Source organism: Cydia splendana, chromosome 3 (genome assembly GCF_910591565.1).
Source record: "Cydia splendana chromosome 3, ilCydSple1.2, whole genome shotgun sequence".
Taxonomy (NCBI): domain Eukaryota; kingdom Metazoa; phylum Arthropoda; class Insecta; order Lepidoptera; family Tortricidae; genus Cydia; species Cydia splendana.
This window is the reverse complement of record NC_085962.1, coordinates 13,233,312-13,248,439: the sequence shown is the minus strand read 5'-3', so window position 1 is coordinate 13,248,439 and position 15,128 is coordinate 13,233,312. Positions and strand designations below refer to the sequence as shown.

At 37.8% G+C, this 15,128-nt stretch overlaps 1 protein-coding gene across 1 annotated transcript; it reads left to right on the top strand.

Moving 5' to 3' along the window:
- Positions 1-508: 508 nt before the first annotated feature.
- LOC134806537 (protein FAM50 homolog) lies at positions 509-7,044 on the top strand. Its single transcript, XM_063779837.1, has 6 exons — positions 509-993; positions 1,806-1,922; positions 4,081-4,285; positions 4,929-5,083; positions 5,930-6,042; positions 6,893-7,044. The coding sequence occupies exons 1-6, from the start codon at positions 649-651 to the stop codon at positions 6,990-6,992; spliced, it is 1,035 nt and encodes a 344-aa protein (XP_063635907.1). The 5' UTR covers positions 509-648; the 3' UTR covers positions 6,993-7,044.
- The last annotated feature ends 8,084 nt before the right edge of the window (positions 7,045-15,128 follow it).

Below are 15,128 nucleotides of genomic sequence, written 5' to 3'. Positions count from 1 at the left end.
GCACCGGTATGGATCATTATTTCAGTGGTATGGATCAATAATACAAGAACGTTGTATTTCCGCGTTTATAGTAAAAACTGGAATAGTTTCCTTCTAAAAACGTTCAGTACTGCTTTTGTTTGTATGCTTATAGAATTCTAGTATTTCTTGGTATTTCTATGAATTTCGAAGTTGCATCCCTTTCATTAATATAGCAAACGAAAGTAACGCAATCATTGAATGCGATAACAAACCATGAAGACTTTCTCATTTCAAATATAGATAGAGAGAATCATATTGTCTTTGTCTTACGCTAGTACTAGCACCCAAAAAAAAGGATGAGTATAGTTTTTTTCTTATTATTTACTGACAATTTGGGTTTACCAGACTATATGCCATAAGATCACATAAGATATACATGGCTGGGTATCAGAACGTTCCTACTTTGTCTGTGGCAACCCATCCCATAGACACTGACATTGACACACTGACTATTCATGTCATTGACTGTCTGTCTGTTGTTGACACAATATCACGTCGCATTTTCTTTCTACAAATTTCCATTTACATTGCGATCGTTACTCAAATTACTTAAAAAGTTTAATACAGTATTAAAGTCACAAGTATCCCCCTATTGTATTGCTCGAACTGTGTTAGAGAACTGCAGTCATGGCACACTACAAAGGAGCAGCCTCGGAGGCTGGTAGAGCCATGCATCTCATGAAGAAGCGAGAGAAAGCTCAGCAGGAAATAGAGCTCCGTAAGAAGAAAATAGAGGAAGATCTCAAAATAGACAATATCGAGAACAAATTTGCAACACATTATGATGCTGTTGAGCAACAGTTGAAGAGCTCTACTATTGGTTTGGTAACCCTTGATGAAATGAAGGCAAAACAGGAGCATATTGTACGTGAAAGAGAGAAAAAATTGGCTCAAAAGAAAGCTGAGAAGGAGAAAGAAAAACAGAAGGAAATTGAAGCCAAGTTGGCACAGAAAAACAAACAAAAACGACAGGTTTCTATCTTAAATTCTTTATTTTATTTGTCACCACCTATTTGTGTTTTCTTTTTAATTGGGTTTCTTTGATATGTTTTTTTCAACACTTTAAAGCTTTGCCTTTAATATACCAGAATGTAGATCCATACAATACCTAGGTACTATGGACTATTGGACTTGAATTTTAATTAAATTAGAGTTCACCACTTACTACTAGGATTAATGCTCCTGCATATGAAAGTTTAAGTGACCTTAAATGAAAAATGAAATAAGGTCAATGTGGACTGTCTACAAGCTCTTTTGTCGCTTCACACTCTTGTTTTTGTACACATACTCACATAACGATGGTAGAGCAGAAGGGCATAGCTCTTCCTTTTTGACAGTATCTGAGCAAAGTATATAGAAGAAATAAGAGAGTTTCTGCCCTATTCCAGCCAAACAAAAAATTTTCAATGGTGATCTTCCCTACATTGACCTACCTTCTACCTACATGAACCTACAATATAAAACTTGAAAAAATTGTGGAAAAGTCTGAAACTCTTTAAATCCAAAACAGTCATTGTTCTGCACTAGCATGCATCTAGTGCAGAACAATGACTGGGCTTTAAAGCCCACCTATGGCGGTAGCATGGTTACATTTGTATTGCCTGTTACATTCTAATAATATGTAAGTGCGAAAGTGACAGGCATAGTGACAGGTGATAAAAATGCAACCAAGCTGCCACCGCAGCCATGTTTACAGTAGGGACATGACACTTGTGTGTTTTACCAAAAAATATACTATGCATGCATTAATAATAAATCCTAATTGAACCAGTTATTGTTGACAGATCCAAGCCCTGTCCTTTGCCATGAGTGATGTAGAAGAGGAAGAAGATAGTGGTCCTGAAACCAGTGGCATAAAGGAGGAGACAGAAGAAAAAGGTTGGAGGGAGAAGGAAGAACCAGTAAGTGTAAAGTTACATAAGTAATATAAAGTAAAGTAATATGTGACGTCCCACGGTCAAAGGTACCTTATGGCGGGTATGGAGTTATGCATACCCCAGTAATCTACAATAAATAAGCTATCGATAACACAAAAGATCAACCTTCTAGGTTGCGTAGTTACAGAGATATGATTTTTTGAAAATAATGTTGTGAAATGAGCAACTTTACGATAGAGAAGTTTTAAGTTTAGCCGCCTAAAAAACTATGTTCCTGAAGTAAGTTACATAGTTGACTACAAACAATAATGCCTTATATATCTGAGATTAAAAAAATATTGCGACTTGTTCTGTAATGCAAATAGAAACTTTTGATATCGACTGATTTATGTGTATACTAACCAATCTCTTGAAAATAAAGTTTTATTTCATTTTCACGATTGATTGCAATGAGCTCTCAAGATTTAAATTTTATCTATTAGAAAACGACACTGACAGACAGTTTAAGCAAAAAACAATACCGATTTAGAGGTGAAAATGTATTTTCTGACTTTTTCATATAAAATCACAAAATTGAATATTTTTACTTTTAATGTGACACACAATCAATTTTTCTGAGCACATATGAAAGAAATTCTGTCATTCAAATGAAATAAATCCTAAAACCCCAACTAAATACTATATTTAACCCCTTATGCCACTTTAAACTTACATAACAATAACAGTATTTGCTCCATACATTTACGAAAAGGTACCTTATGGAAATAAATCTAATAATACATCACTACAAAATATCAATCATATTATAGTTTATCTTTTATGAATAGAAAATATTAATTTACATTAAACTGCCCCCAATTTAATTAGTTCTTCGTCATAATAATCTTAAAAAAGACCAATAATTTGTATGTAATGAAAAGGTACCTTGTGGTCAAGTTACATGATGAGGCATGATGATGATGGAACAGTTAGGATAAACTAATAATATTTTGGGGTTAAGATGGTATAAATCGTCTATTTCTTATCAATAATATATTTCGGTTGCTATTGAAGATAAGCGGCATTGAGGTTCAATGACCTCAGATATTCCATAAGGTAATGCGTCGGGTATTGGCATTTTTCAGCAAACCAATGGCTGATTTACTGCATGCGACCAAACCAAATGAAGATTATTCTAGTTAAGAAAGACTTGACGAGAGTAACTTTGGTATAATAGCAGTCTACTTGGATTTGTGATGTCGGTCTATGTACGGTTATAATATTTGCGAGGCGCCCCAACCAGAACTGAAATTATCAAATTAGTTTTGCAGAATGCTAATACAGTTCTCTACCAAACTTCTTTTCCCGTATTGACTAGTTTTTTTGGGAATTTTCAATCTTTTTTTCCATAAGGTACCTTTTCTACTAAACTCTGAGACGACATTACTAGGCTTATAACTAACTTATAACAAAAATAAAAACAGGTAAACAAACGTTAGGCATTAAGGTTTCAGATCACACAATAAAAAAAAATTGAGCATTTTTTCACCTCTTTACAAAACATTTAATATCTCCGAAACTAGAAACCCTCATAAGGTACCTTTTCCCGTGGAACGTCACATATATACCAGTAAGTTAATAAACTTTTTATTCAATCCATTCCTCACCTCTATTATTAGATAGATATTTTAATCTTTTTAAAATTCAGTTTTGGTTGGGCACTACTTCATATGCAAGAGTTCTTCTTTTATTCTTTTTTTGTATTTGTATAGCCTCTTCTTCTGAACTTTGAACTGTTTGCTTTTGCTTGGATTGATTTTAAATGAAGTCTCTTAGTTCAGTGTGCCTGTTGGCAAGGGGCTCCTCCAACTCTTTCCAGTATTTCCTCTGCCTGGCCAGTCTTGTCCAGAATGGTCCTACAGTAGTTATTATTTCATCCTCCCATCGTATGACTTGTGGGCCTCTAGATCTTGACCCGTCTCTTGGGTGCCACATAAGGATTCTTTGGCTCCATTTTTGGATCTTACACCTTACAGTGTGGCCTGCCCACCTCCATTTCTGCAAGTCTATGTGGGTGAGGATGTCTCTAGGTTCTAGGTTCTTTTTCTTATGTTGGCACTGCAACATTTATCCTTTTATTCAATACTGTAGGTATATATTTAATGACCAAACTGACAAAATACATTACAACTTTACATTTTAGACATTAAAGAAAATTCGCAAGAATCCAGATGTGGACACATCGTTTTTGCCTGACCGAGAGAGGGAGGAAGCAGATCTCAAGGTTCGAGAGGAGCTGCGGTTGGAGTGGGTCATGACTCAGGCCAGCCTTAAAGACGAACCCATCACTGTTACATTCAGCTACTGGGACGGGTCGGGGCATAGAAGGAATGTTACTCTAAAGAAAGGTGAGAAAAAACTCAGATCACTTGCTGAAATCGGCTTGTACAGTCTCCATCACATATATTGGAGCGGCCAAGGTGCTCACAACATCTGAACACGCACTCTAATACCCTGACAATAGAGGCGTGTTTAGATATTTGTAAGCTCCTTAGCCGCTCCGATATGTCTAAGGGTGACTGTACAGTCAAGTGTAGAAATATGGGGGTAGACAACTTACTCAAAAATATGTCCCATAGTTCTTAATTCGCTGACATAAGAGCTATGGGACATATTTTTGAGATGATTTGTGCATCCATATTTTTACACTTGACTGCACCATCACCCTCCGCGATTGTTGCGCCATTTAGGGTCCTAGCTAAATTGGTTGTTCAATACTTACGCTATATAATTTTCACATCACCTATTCGGAAAAAGGCTTTTTCACCTCAGCAGCTCGAACAAGGGTACTTTGCTTCTTAAAAACAGTGAGCAAAATGCGATTTTGCTCACTGAGTCATTTTGTCTCACTCAGTGAGCAAAATGCGATTTTGCTCACTGAGTGGGACAAAATGACATTCAAGTGACCTTTATAGTCAAATGGCATGTGATGAGTCTATGTACACTCATAAACAATGAAAGCTTTTATAAAAAATAAACTTTTTGTTTTAGGCAATTCAATATACCAGTTCCTTCAGCGTTGCCTAGACACACTAAGGCCGGAGTTCAGTGAGCTAAAGACTGTTTTGGCAGACCAACTAATGTATGTGAAAGAGGATCTCATTCTGCCCCACCATTACACTTTCTACGATTTCATCGTCACAAAGGTATGCTCAAGCTTTTGTCTGCTTTTTATACTTTGATGTCCATATAATGTTGCAACAATGCGTTTACTCACATTTACTCTCAGGTATATAGTATAATTAAATTTTATGTATTTTTATTGGTAAGGGGCTATTCAGAAATTACGTCATTTCAAGTTAGGGGGGGGGGGGGTCTGGACATCGGATGACGGTAGCGTGAAGTAGGAGGAAATGGGGTCATTTGAAGCATGATTTTTGGATGATTATAGGGGGGGGGGGGGGTCCAAAATCGTCAAAAATCGATGACGTAATTTATGGACAGCCCCTAAGTAAGTTAGCGCTTTGACCGTCAAAGAAGTCTACAGACGCACACTGTTATATTTAAAAACTTAATGTAGCTACCTACATTAAGTTTTTTTTGTGGGCATTTGTTTTAACCTAAAATAGTAACTATTGTTCTAATAAATAATTAATTAAAAATATATAAAATAGCTGTGGCGATCAAAGGGTTCAACTATCGTCGTTGTCAGATGTACATACTTCTGTTCAAATGCAATAATCGAAAAAAGAATCATAGCAAACCAAATACAGGGCCAAATTGAAACAGCCAATCTGGATTTACGCGACTTGAGCGTAGTCGTAGTCCCATAGAAAAACTACGACCTTCGACACACCTACTGGCAGTGGCACCTTTGTAAACCTCCTCCATTTTTGGTAAAATACTTTAAAAGGGCCCACAGATAGTTTGCCGGACGATATCAGCCTGTCAGTTAATCGCAAAAGGTGACAGTTCCGAACAACTGACAGGCTGATATCGTCCGGCGAACTGGTAATCTGTGGGCCCCTTAAAAATTACTTTTTCGTTCACAGGCCAGAGGGAAGAGCGGGCCTCTCTTCCAGTTCGACGCTTCTGATGACGTCCGATTGGTGAACGACGCTACGCAGGAGAAGCAAGACTCTCACGCCGGCAAAGTGCTTCTAAGGTGAGTGTAGCGTGTGGGTGAATAATATACCTCGGCCAGACTATGCTCATCGCGCTGCCGCGATGTTGCCCGCTCCGGCCACACACTGCCCTACTCACAACGCTCTTTGCCGGTCCTTTGACTCGCGCCATAAAAGCGACGAAATAGGGAGCGGTGGGCATGACGAGTAACGCGGCCACACTACGTCTCTGCCTACTTCCCTCGCTACTTCCCATGCCACTCGTCGAGTATGTGGCCGGGGTAATAGAGGATTTTTTTTGCCGGTTTTTTTTAAAACGTAATACTGTTTAAGGAGATTTAACTTAAGAATGATGATCTATCGAGCTGAACTTGACCAATCCTTTTAATACAACAACGGTCTTGGAATCATAATGAATTGATCTTCTAAACAACATTAACATTATTTTTCTACGAAATACAAAATACAAATACAAATTCTTTATTTGCCAGAATACAGTGAATATGTAGATGGTGACTTAAAATTAGTAGTACAGTGTACTCTACTCACAATTGAGCATGCAAAACTTATAATAGGTACATAATGTCATGCGATCAAATTAAATAATTGAAATAGCAGAAACCACAATAAAATAAATACACCAACACAACACCAAAACAATTGGATTTGGATCAAAAGTAAAAACTGCTTACGTCTATCTGTAGACCATTGGCAGTTTAGTCAACCTCGTAATCCTAAGTGTACCTAATAATTGTTTTTTTACGTTATTATCCCTAATAACTTTCCCAACAATAACTGCAATAGGTAAATTTACCTAAGTACCTACAGTCCTACATTAGTTACATAATACTACAGATGTTTTAAGAAAACCATTTTGTTTCTTTTTTGCAGGTCTTGGTATGAAAGAAACAAGCATATATTTCCGGCGTCCAGATGGGAGCCATACGACCCCACCAAAACATACTCCAAATACACTATAAAAGGAAAGTAGACTGTCACAACTTTGCGATTACTTTTATAAAGCAATCATTATTATAAACAACGATTAATAATAAATTGATAATGTAATAAAACAAAACACTGGTTTCTATTGGTAAAGTAGGTAATAAACTGGCCAAGTGTGTGTCGGAAACGCGCTCCAAATACACACCGAATTGGTTGTTACACCTCTATGAGTTTGGCACCGGATCGGCAGCGCCACATCCCGACCCGCTTATTCTTTGTAGTAGGCGGTTTACATTCGCGGCATGTGGCTCGGCTCGTGTTCGCCTCGAGCGTGTAAGCACGTCGCTTACTCTCGCCTCGTGGCTCGTCTCGTAAGCTCGTCGAGCTAATCGATTTTAAACACTAACGGCACGGTATAAGGTTTGTAACCGAATGACAAGCCGATCGCGAGTGTAAACGAAAGCGCGCGTCCCACGTGAGCCCATCGCCAGCCCCTTTGACTCGTGCCCAAAAAACCGCTCCTCCACGCGAGCCAGGCGAGCGCGAGCCGAGCCGCGAGACAAGCCACGAGCCTCCCGCTTACACTCGCATCTCGTGGCTCGCACGAGAATGTAAACTGCCTATAGGAAAATCCAAACTGTAACGCACACTTACCGACATCAGAACAGCATCGCCTCTCCTCGGCACAAGCTACAACTTGACAACTCGCAGTAACCGCTCTGGTTGTCACCTCGTTTGCAACTCATCGTCGACGCGGGGCCTGCGCTTACCACCTGAGGCTCCGGTGCTGTAAGGTCTTCGCACACTATCAACTCCATACCATTCCAACACAAACTCAACTCACTTTTGATTAAGAATACTGTATGGCGATTGGACGACGCTTAGACCACCCTGCACCCGTCGTACACTACAGTTACATACATCTTTAGAATTGTGCTGTAGGTAATACGACATGCCCAAATGGCCCAAGACAGGGGGGTTTGGAGAGCGGTGGTGAAGAACTGCACTCCTGATGGTCACGACCCTCAGCCTTGAGGAACCGACAAAGAAGAAGAGAATACGACATAAGGCTTTAATTTCAATGTATCATTTTAAGTCGAGTGGAGTCGAGTGGCTGTTGAGTTGTAATAGCGTCATTTGTATTTTGATCGAAAAAAATTCTAAAGGGGTCATCCATTAATTACATCACAAGTTTAGGGGGAGGGAGGGGGTCAAGAAAATGTGACATGTTGTGACAAGGGGAAGGGGGGAGTCATAAACTTTGTGACGTCACTTTAACTATCAGTAACCGAAAATGTATTTAAATTATTTTATACGCCAATTATCATTTAAATAACAAGGTTTTGAAACGATAATCGATTTTATTCGTTTAATTTTATTTCTTAATCAGTTTTGGGTTATATTATTACTAATATTTCTTTTGTCAAAAATATTTTGATAAAATATTAAATAAATATTTGCCGATTTCGTTGAAGAAATGTGACGTCACACCAGGGGGGAGGGGTTTGCCAAATGTGACCAAGTGTGACAAGGAGGGGGGAGGGGTAAAAAAACCTAGAAATTCGTGTGACGTAATTAATGGATGACCCCAAAGCCTGTGTGTCTGAAACGGCCATAATGTATACGCGCCTTAAAGTGAAACTGAATGAATGAATGTAATGTAATGATAATATTTTAAACAGTCATCGTCATTTATATTGATTTATTATCAAATATAGTAAACACCCTTATAATGGACGTGGAACCGGTAATGGGACATAAAACCACAAATCCTCTAAAATAAGTAAGTATCTAAAAGTAGTTTATCAACACTGGCTATATTTTATCATAAATAAGAGTCCTAGAGCTGTTTCAGTTTGAATTTTTATTAAATTCGGTTATTTTTTTAAGAAATTGTCGTCAACCCAAAAGTCGTCGTGTCACTGAAAAAAATTACCACTAAGAATTCTTAACAACTTCGCTAAAAGAGGTGAGTTCATTTATTATATTTTAATGAATTATTACTTGATGTAAACTAGAATCTGTTTTGTTAATTGCATTTATCACGAGATTAAGGTATACAACACACAATGTTGTGACACTTGTGACTCCACAGATGTAAAAAAAATTGTGGTATTTGGTCCAATCCCATTATAGGAGCTGTAAAACTGCATACCTCCTATGATGGGACAATTTACATAATGATGCTTGCCATGCCATAATTTCATGTTTAAACAATACAGAAGTAAAATGTAGTTTCGAAATACGTCAACCAGGGTCCAGGAGGTATGCTCGGACTTCGGATAAATTAATGTCGTTTTTACAAACTTTTATTTAACTTGCCTTGTTAGTTAGTGTGGGTCAAATATTGGAAGCTGAATTTGAGCCACTTTCCGATTTCCGATTGAGTTGAAATTTTGTATACGTAATTAAATTAAGGATGCACATCGGATGATAATGGACCTGATCTGATGATGGAGACAGGAGGTGGCCATGGGAACGATGCGATAAACAAACGCAAACTAATTGTGTTTGGGTATGTTAGAATTGTCTCGATAGGTACCTATTAGTTGGTCGTGGAAAGAAAAATACATTCAGCGATAAAAGCTTATACCAAAAATTGATTTTTTTGCCAAAACTTATTCCATATTTCATTATTTTATACTGATAGAGCAATGTCCATTATAGGGGGCCCATTACTGGATCCACGTCCATTACCGGGGTTCCATTACTGGAGCTTTGGTCTCCATGACTGGAGAAAAAAAAACATAGTTTTAATTTGTTAAGTATGTGGAAACTCATTGCAGTATCTTTGATACAACACGCCTGAAACATGAAAGCCGGGTAGAACATTCATCTTGTAACACGCTAAGCGGTAGACCATTTACATGTATCAGGGAAATATCACAAATACTCCAAATTTCCTCTTAAATGTCCCATGACTAGTGCTGTTACCATATATATATACTAGCTGTGCCCGCGGCTCCGCCCGCGTGGAATTCGGTCTGTGTCAGTAAGCGACTAATTTCTAATCCTAATTTTTCTCCCTCTCCCCTGGAGGTGGAACTTGAAGTAAAGTTGGCAGATGGATATGCTAGAGGACTGTAGTCCAGATAAAATATTTTACAATTAGGTACCACTAAATAAGACTACACTCCAAAATCAATAGCTTTTTTCGCCCTTATTAAAATTTTACACCTGATTTAAACGACAGAGTAGCAGATGTATATCGGACGATACAGTAAGGTATACGCGCGCGAGAGAAAGCGAAGCGGCCTGCCTGGCTAGAGCGCCACTCACCGTGGTCTTCTTCAGACTCCTGAGGAAGACCACGTGCCCCTTGTAACCTCAATGCGTTGCGAGACTTTCACGAATGATTCGATTTTTTTCGGTAATGCGTATAAAATGCGAGTCCCAAATCGTTTGACTCCGCAAACTACCAGTGCGGGATTAAGATATTTTGATGCCCTAAGCATTTCTAGACCACGGTGCCCCCTCTCCCTAGGGTCATCGAGATTACATTGAATTTTTTTTGGTAAGTTGAGTGACGTTCATTGCCGCATTACAGCTGAGAATAGAAATCAGTCACATAATTTTATCACGAAAATTGACAGTGCTGCAGCAGTAACGTTGCAACAGAGTAATGCTGCTACAGTCGCCATACCTTAGAAAGTTATTGAAAACGCGAGCGAAGCGAGCGCGAACATTTTTCGATATAATAACGCAATTTGACAGACAGTTGTACATTTTTACTTTTAGTATGGAAATCAGTCACATAATTTTATCACGAAAATTGACAGTGCTGCAGCAGTAACGTTGCAACAGAGTAATGCTGCTACAGTCGCCATATCCTAGAAAGTTATTGAAATCGCGAGCGAAGCGAGCGGGAAATTTTTTCGATATATAAACGCAATTTGATAGACAGTTGTACATTTCTACTTTTAGTATGGAAATCAGTCACATAATTTTATCACGAAAATTGACAGTGCTGCAGCAGTAACGTTGCAACAGAGTAATGCTGCTGCAGTCGCCATACTTTAGAAATTAATTGAAAACGCGAGCGAAGCGAGTGCGAAATTTTTTCGATATAATAACGCAATTTGATAGACAGTTGTACATTTCTACTTTTAGTATGAAAATCAGTCACATAATTTTATCACGAAAATTGACAGTGCTGCAGCAGTAACGTTGCAACAGAGTAATGCTGCTGCAGTCGCCATATTTTAGAAAGTAATTGAAAACGCGAGCGAAGCGAGCTCGAAAATTTTTCGATATAATAACGCAATTTGATAGACAGTTGTACATTTCTACTTTTAGTATGGAAATCAGTCACATAATTTTATCACGAAAATTGACAGTGCTGCAGCAGTAACGTTGCAACAGAGTAATGCTGCTGCAGTCGCCATATTTTAGAAAGTAATTGAAAACGCGAGCGAAGCGAGCTCGAAAATTTTTCGATATAATAACGCAATTTAATACAGTTGTACATTTCTAATTTTAGTATGGAAATCAGTCACATAATTTTATCACGAAAATTGACATTGCTGCAGCAGTAACGTTGCAACAGAGTAATGCTACTGCAGTCGCCACCCGAATGTCACCTTCATCATATCTTATAATGTTATTGAAAACGCGAGCGAAGCGAGAGCGAAAATGTTTCGATATAAAAAACGCAATTTGATATTTAGACATTTGTACATTTTTAATTTTAGTCCCAACCAGGCGCAAAAGGGATGGGACAGTTTTCTATCAGCCTAGCTTCGCATAGGGCTCGATATTTAAGGGTCTCAGCGAGGTTGTTTTCATACAGAAAAGATGCAAGAAAGCAGAGCTTGGAACTGACCAAGTGAATTGAATTGGCGAAGTGTGAGCAAGGCAGAAGGCCCAGCTGCGAAAGAGGAAAGCTTGGATTTGGATTCACGCCCAAGTGTAGGTAATTAAGGCAGAAGATCAACTTTGCCATAAGGCAGAAGACCTCGCATAAGACCTTACGCCGAACTGCAAAAGAGTGGCTTGAAATCGAATATATGCATGTAATCACGACTCTTCTACTGCTTGCTCTTTAGCTTCACCCGGAAGCGCTACTTGATAGGATGCTTTTAGTTTTCGGCTTTCACGGGGCCTCTTATAACACTTTGACAGTTAGGTCTCAGGATCGCGGCTAAGGAGGAACGGCTTGGCCGACTAATCTGGCGTGCGAGAGAGCAAAATTCGCTATAAAATCGGTAACCTATGTCGAAAAAATCGGCTGGCCGCAAGCCCGAAAGCAAGATTTTTCCATGACTTTAAGGGCCTCCGCGTAAGGTCAAATCGAAAGCCTACGTTGGAGATGTTCTTACGTACCCTCACTCTCTTACTTGATCCCTACGACCCTTCGTTATTAGATGGGTACTTGTACACGTATAAAAGTTTCATGTAGGTACCTACTCCAGAACGACTGCAATGTTTTGGTGCCCCCTAGACGTGGTGCCCTAAGCAAGTGCTTATTTTGCTTAAATGGCCGGCACTGCAAATGACAGAGGTCAATGTTTATTTTTTCAAAGTACCCACCTTCGCGCCCATTATTAAGTGCTTAAAAAAGGAGGCGATACCTACGTATGAATATGGATTTGATATGGGTGCGATATAGTTACGATTAGGTATAATTCGTGATGGAGAAAATTATTAATTTTAAATAAATATGCAATTATACGCGTGTTGATATGTGTGTTTATTTTACCACTACGTAACCATGTAAACTCATTTTTAGTTTTCTTGATTACTTAATGTTTACTCAGTTCCCCAAAAGATGGCACCGTGCAATGAGGGGCAATTAATTTACTGTCGTTTAATTTTGTTGTATTATTAATTTATTAAATCAACATAATTATTCTATTATTTTTGTTGATATCCGTAGTTCCGTACCCTCTCTTCTAAACTTAGAGTTAATTTGGCAAAATCTTTCCTCGGTGGCTTATTCATGTCACAACGTATTAAATTCAGCGCCATCTGTTAGTTTACCAGGGTACTCAATAGTGGTAGCACATATTTGAAAAAAGTTTGCCCCTCCTTCCTAAGTAGCGCCATAAGATTCAGGGGCAAACTTAAGTCAATCGAGTGTTGTGGCTACCCCCTCTTTTAGGGGTTTAATTTTTATAGCCTATAACCTGGCCGGGGATTTTCTCGACAGATTAGTAAAGTTTTCATCAAAATCCGTTCAGCCGTTTTCACGTGATGCGCGTTAAAATAAACAGACAAACAGATAAACAGACAAACAGACAAAAATTCTAAAAACTTTTGGAACGTGTTATGTTATCGATTCTAAGTATCCCCAGCCAACTTTTTTTCAAATATCTTCCATGTACAGACTTTCGACCGTCTTCAGCTTTATTATATGTATATATGTATAGATATTTAATAATGCAATGCAATTGACATTTAATGTCGGTAATAGATACTTGGTCTGAAAATGCGGAAGCTAATATGAGAGCTTTTAATAACTGAATAATATGGCATACATGACTATTAGTTGTTGCTAGAAGTACAAATAAAAAAAATAGGTACTTTTCACCCTACGGTGGGAAATGCAATTTTCTACCCGGCTATCGACCTATATGAAAGCTAGGTGAACTTCCCGAATAGGAGAGATGAAATAATAGATTGTTAACCAAGGGACCAGTTAAACACTCAACTTTTCATTTCGAATACGAGGTAAGTAAAATACATGTGCATTAGAAAAAACACGACTCAGAATAAACTTCACTAGTATTTCTTAAGGGTACTTCCAATTAACAATTTAGGCTAAAGTATCTTTATTTATGGAATGGGGAATTAAATATCAGAATGGAAATTGTACAACAAATCCATTAAAAACCAAATATTAATTGCTTATCGTAAAAAATAAGAAATAAAAACCTACTTTGAAAGTAAAATACTCTAGTGCAGAAACATATCATTTTCTGCAGAGTTTTTAGAACAACAACGACACACTTTCAGAGCATGAAAAATCAAAAAATAAATAAAGCTTCGGAAAAAACTCAACATTTAATCGGTAGCTTTTTATGTGTTTCACCTTGACTACTAAATATAATTTATGTATAAATCGAAAACGAGCGGCGTATATTGAAACCATGATGTTTTTAAGCCCTTTTAATAATAGAAAAGAAATAGGTACTACAAAATGACTGTCATATCAAGCGCCAGAGATAAACAGTTTTTTGTTCTTTAAGTAGACTATTCATAGATTTGAATCGAATTACAATTTAATTTTAAAGTTAACCCTGCAGTTGGTTATCCGGTTTTCTAGTATGTAGATATAGGTAGTTTGTTTATGTGTTGTGAGTTTGATGTTATTACAAACACTTAAGTGAACAATTCTAGTTATATTATAGGGTACTGACCCTATCAGACTTAGGTATTCAGACTAAAACTGAATAATAAAACGGCTACAAATATAATGACCACCAAAAAATACTTTGGTACCCTAAATAAAAAAATCATGCTTACCAAAAAAAATTACTGAACACCAAAAACATAAGGTCTAAAATTACAAAAGTACCACCGTTTTAATTACGACTGCACTTCAAATTGTATTCAAATACCAAATATAATGAATGATCACCAAATCTTGAAGAGCAAATTAATGCGATATTAACACCTAAATAAACCACTATGAATACCAAAAAATGTATACATATTACCAAATAAAGTAAAATGATGCCAAAATTACTAGCCCCCCCTGCTCAACCCCCCGTACCCCGCACCGCATACCTACCTAACCTAACCTACTTTAGTAGCCTAACCTACTTTTCTAGTAGCATAATGAAATGCTACTAGAAAAGTAGGTTAGGTTAGGTTTGAACTGCTATCAGTTAAGTGGATTAGGTTAGCACTGCGACCCTTACAGGAACGAAATGTTACTAGAAAAGTAGGTTAGGTTAGGTTTGAACTGCGACTTATACACAAACGAAATACTACTATAAAAGTGGGTTAGGTTAGGTTAGAATTGCGATCCTCACAGAACCGAACTGCTATCAGATAAGTGGGTTAGGTTAGGTTAGAACTGCGACCCTTACAGAAACGAAATGCTACTAAAATAGTGGGTTAGGTTAGGTTTGAACTGCGACTCTTACAGAAACGAAATGCTACTAGAAAAGTGGGTTAGGTTAGGTTTGAACTGCGACCCTTACAGAAACGAAGTGCTACTAGAAAAGTGGGTTAGGTT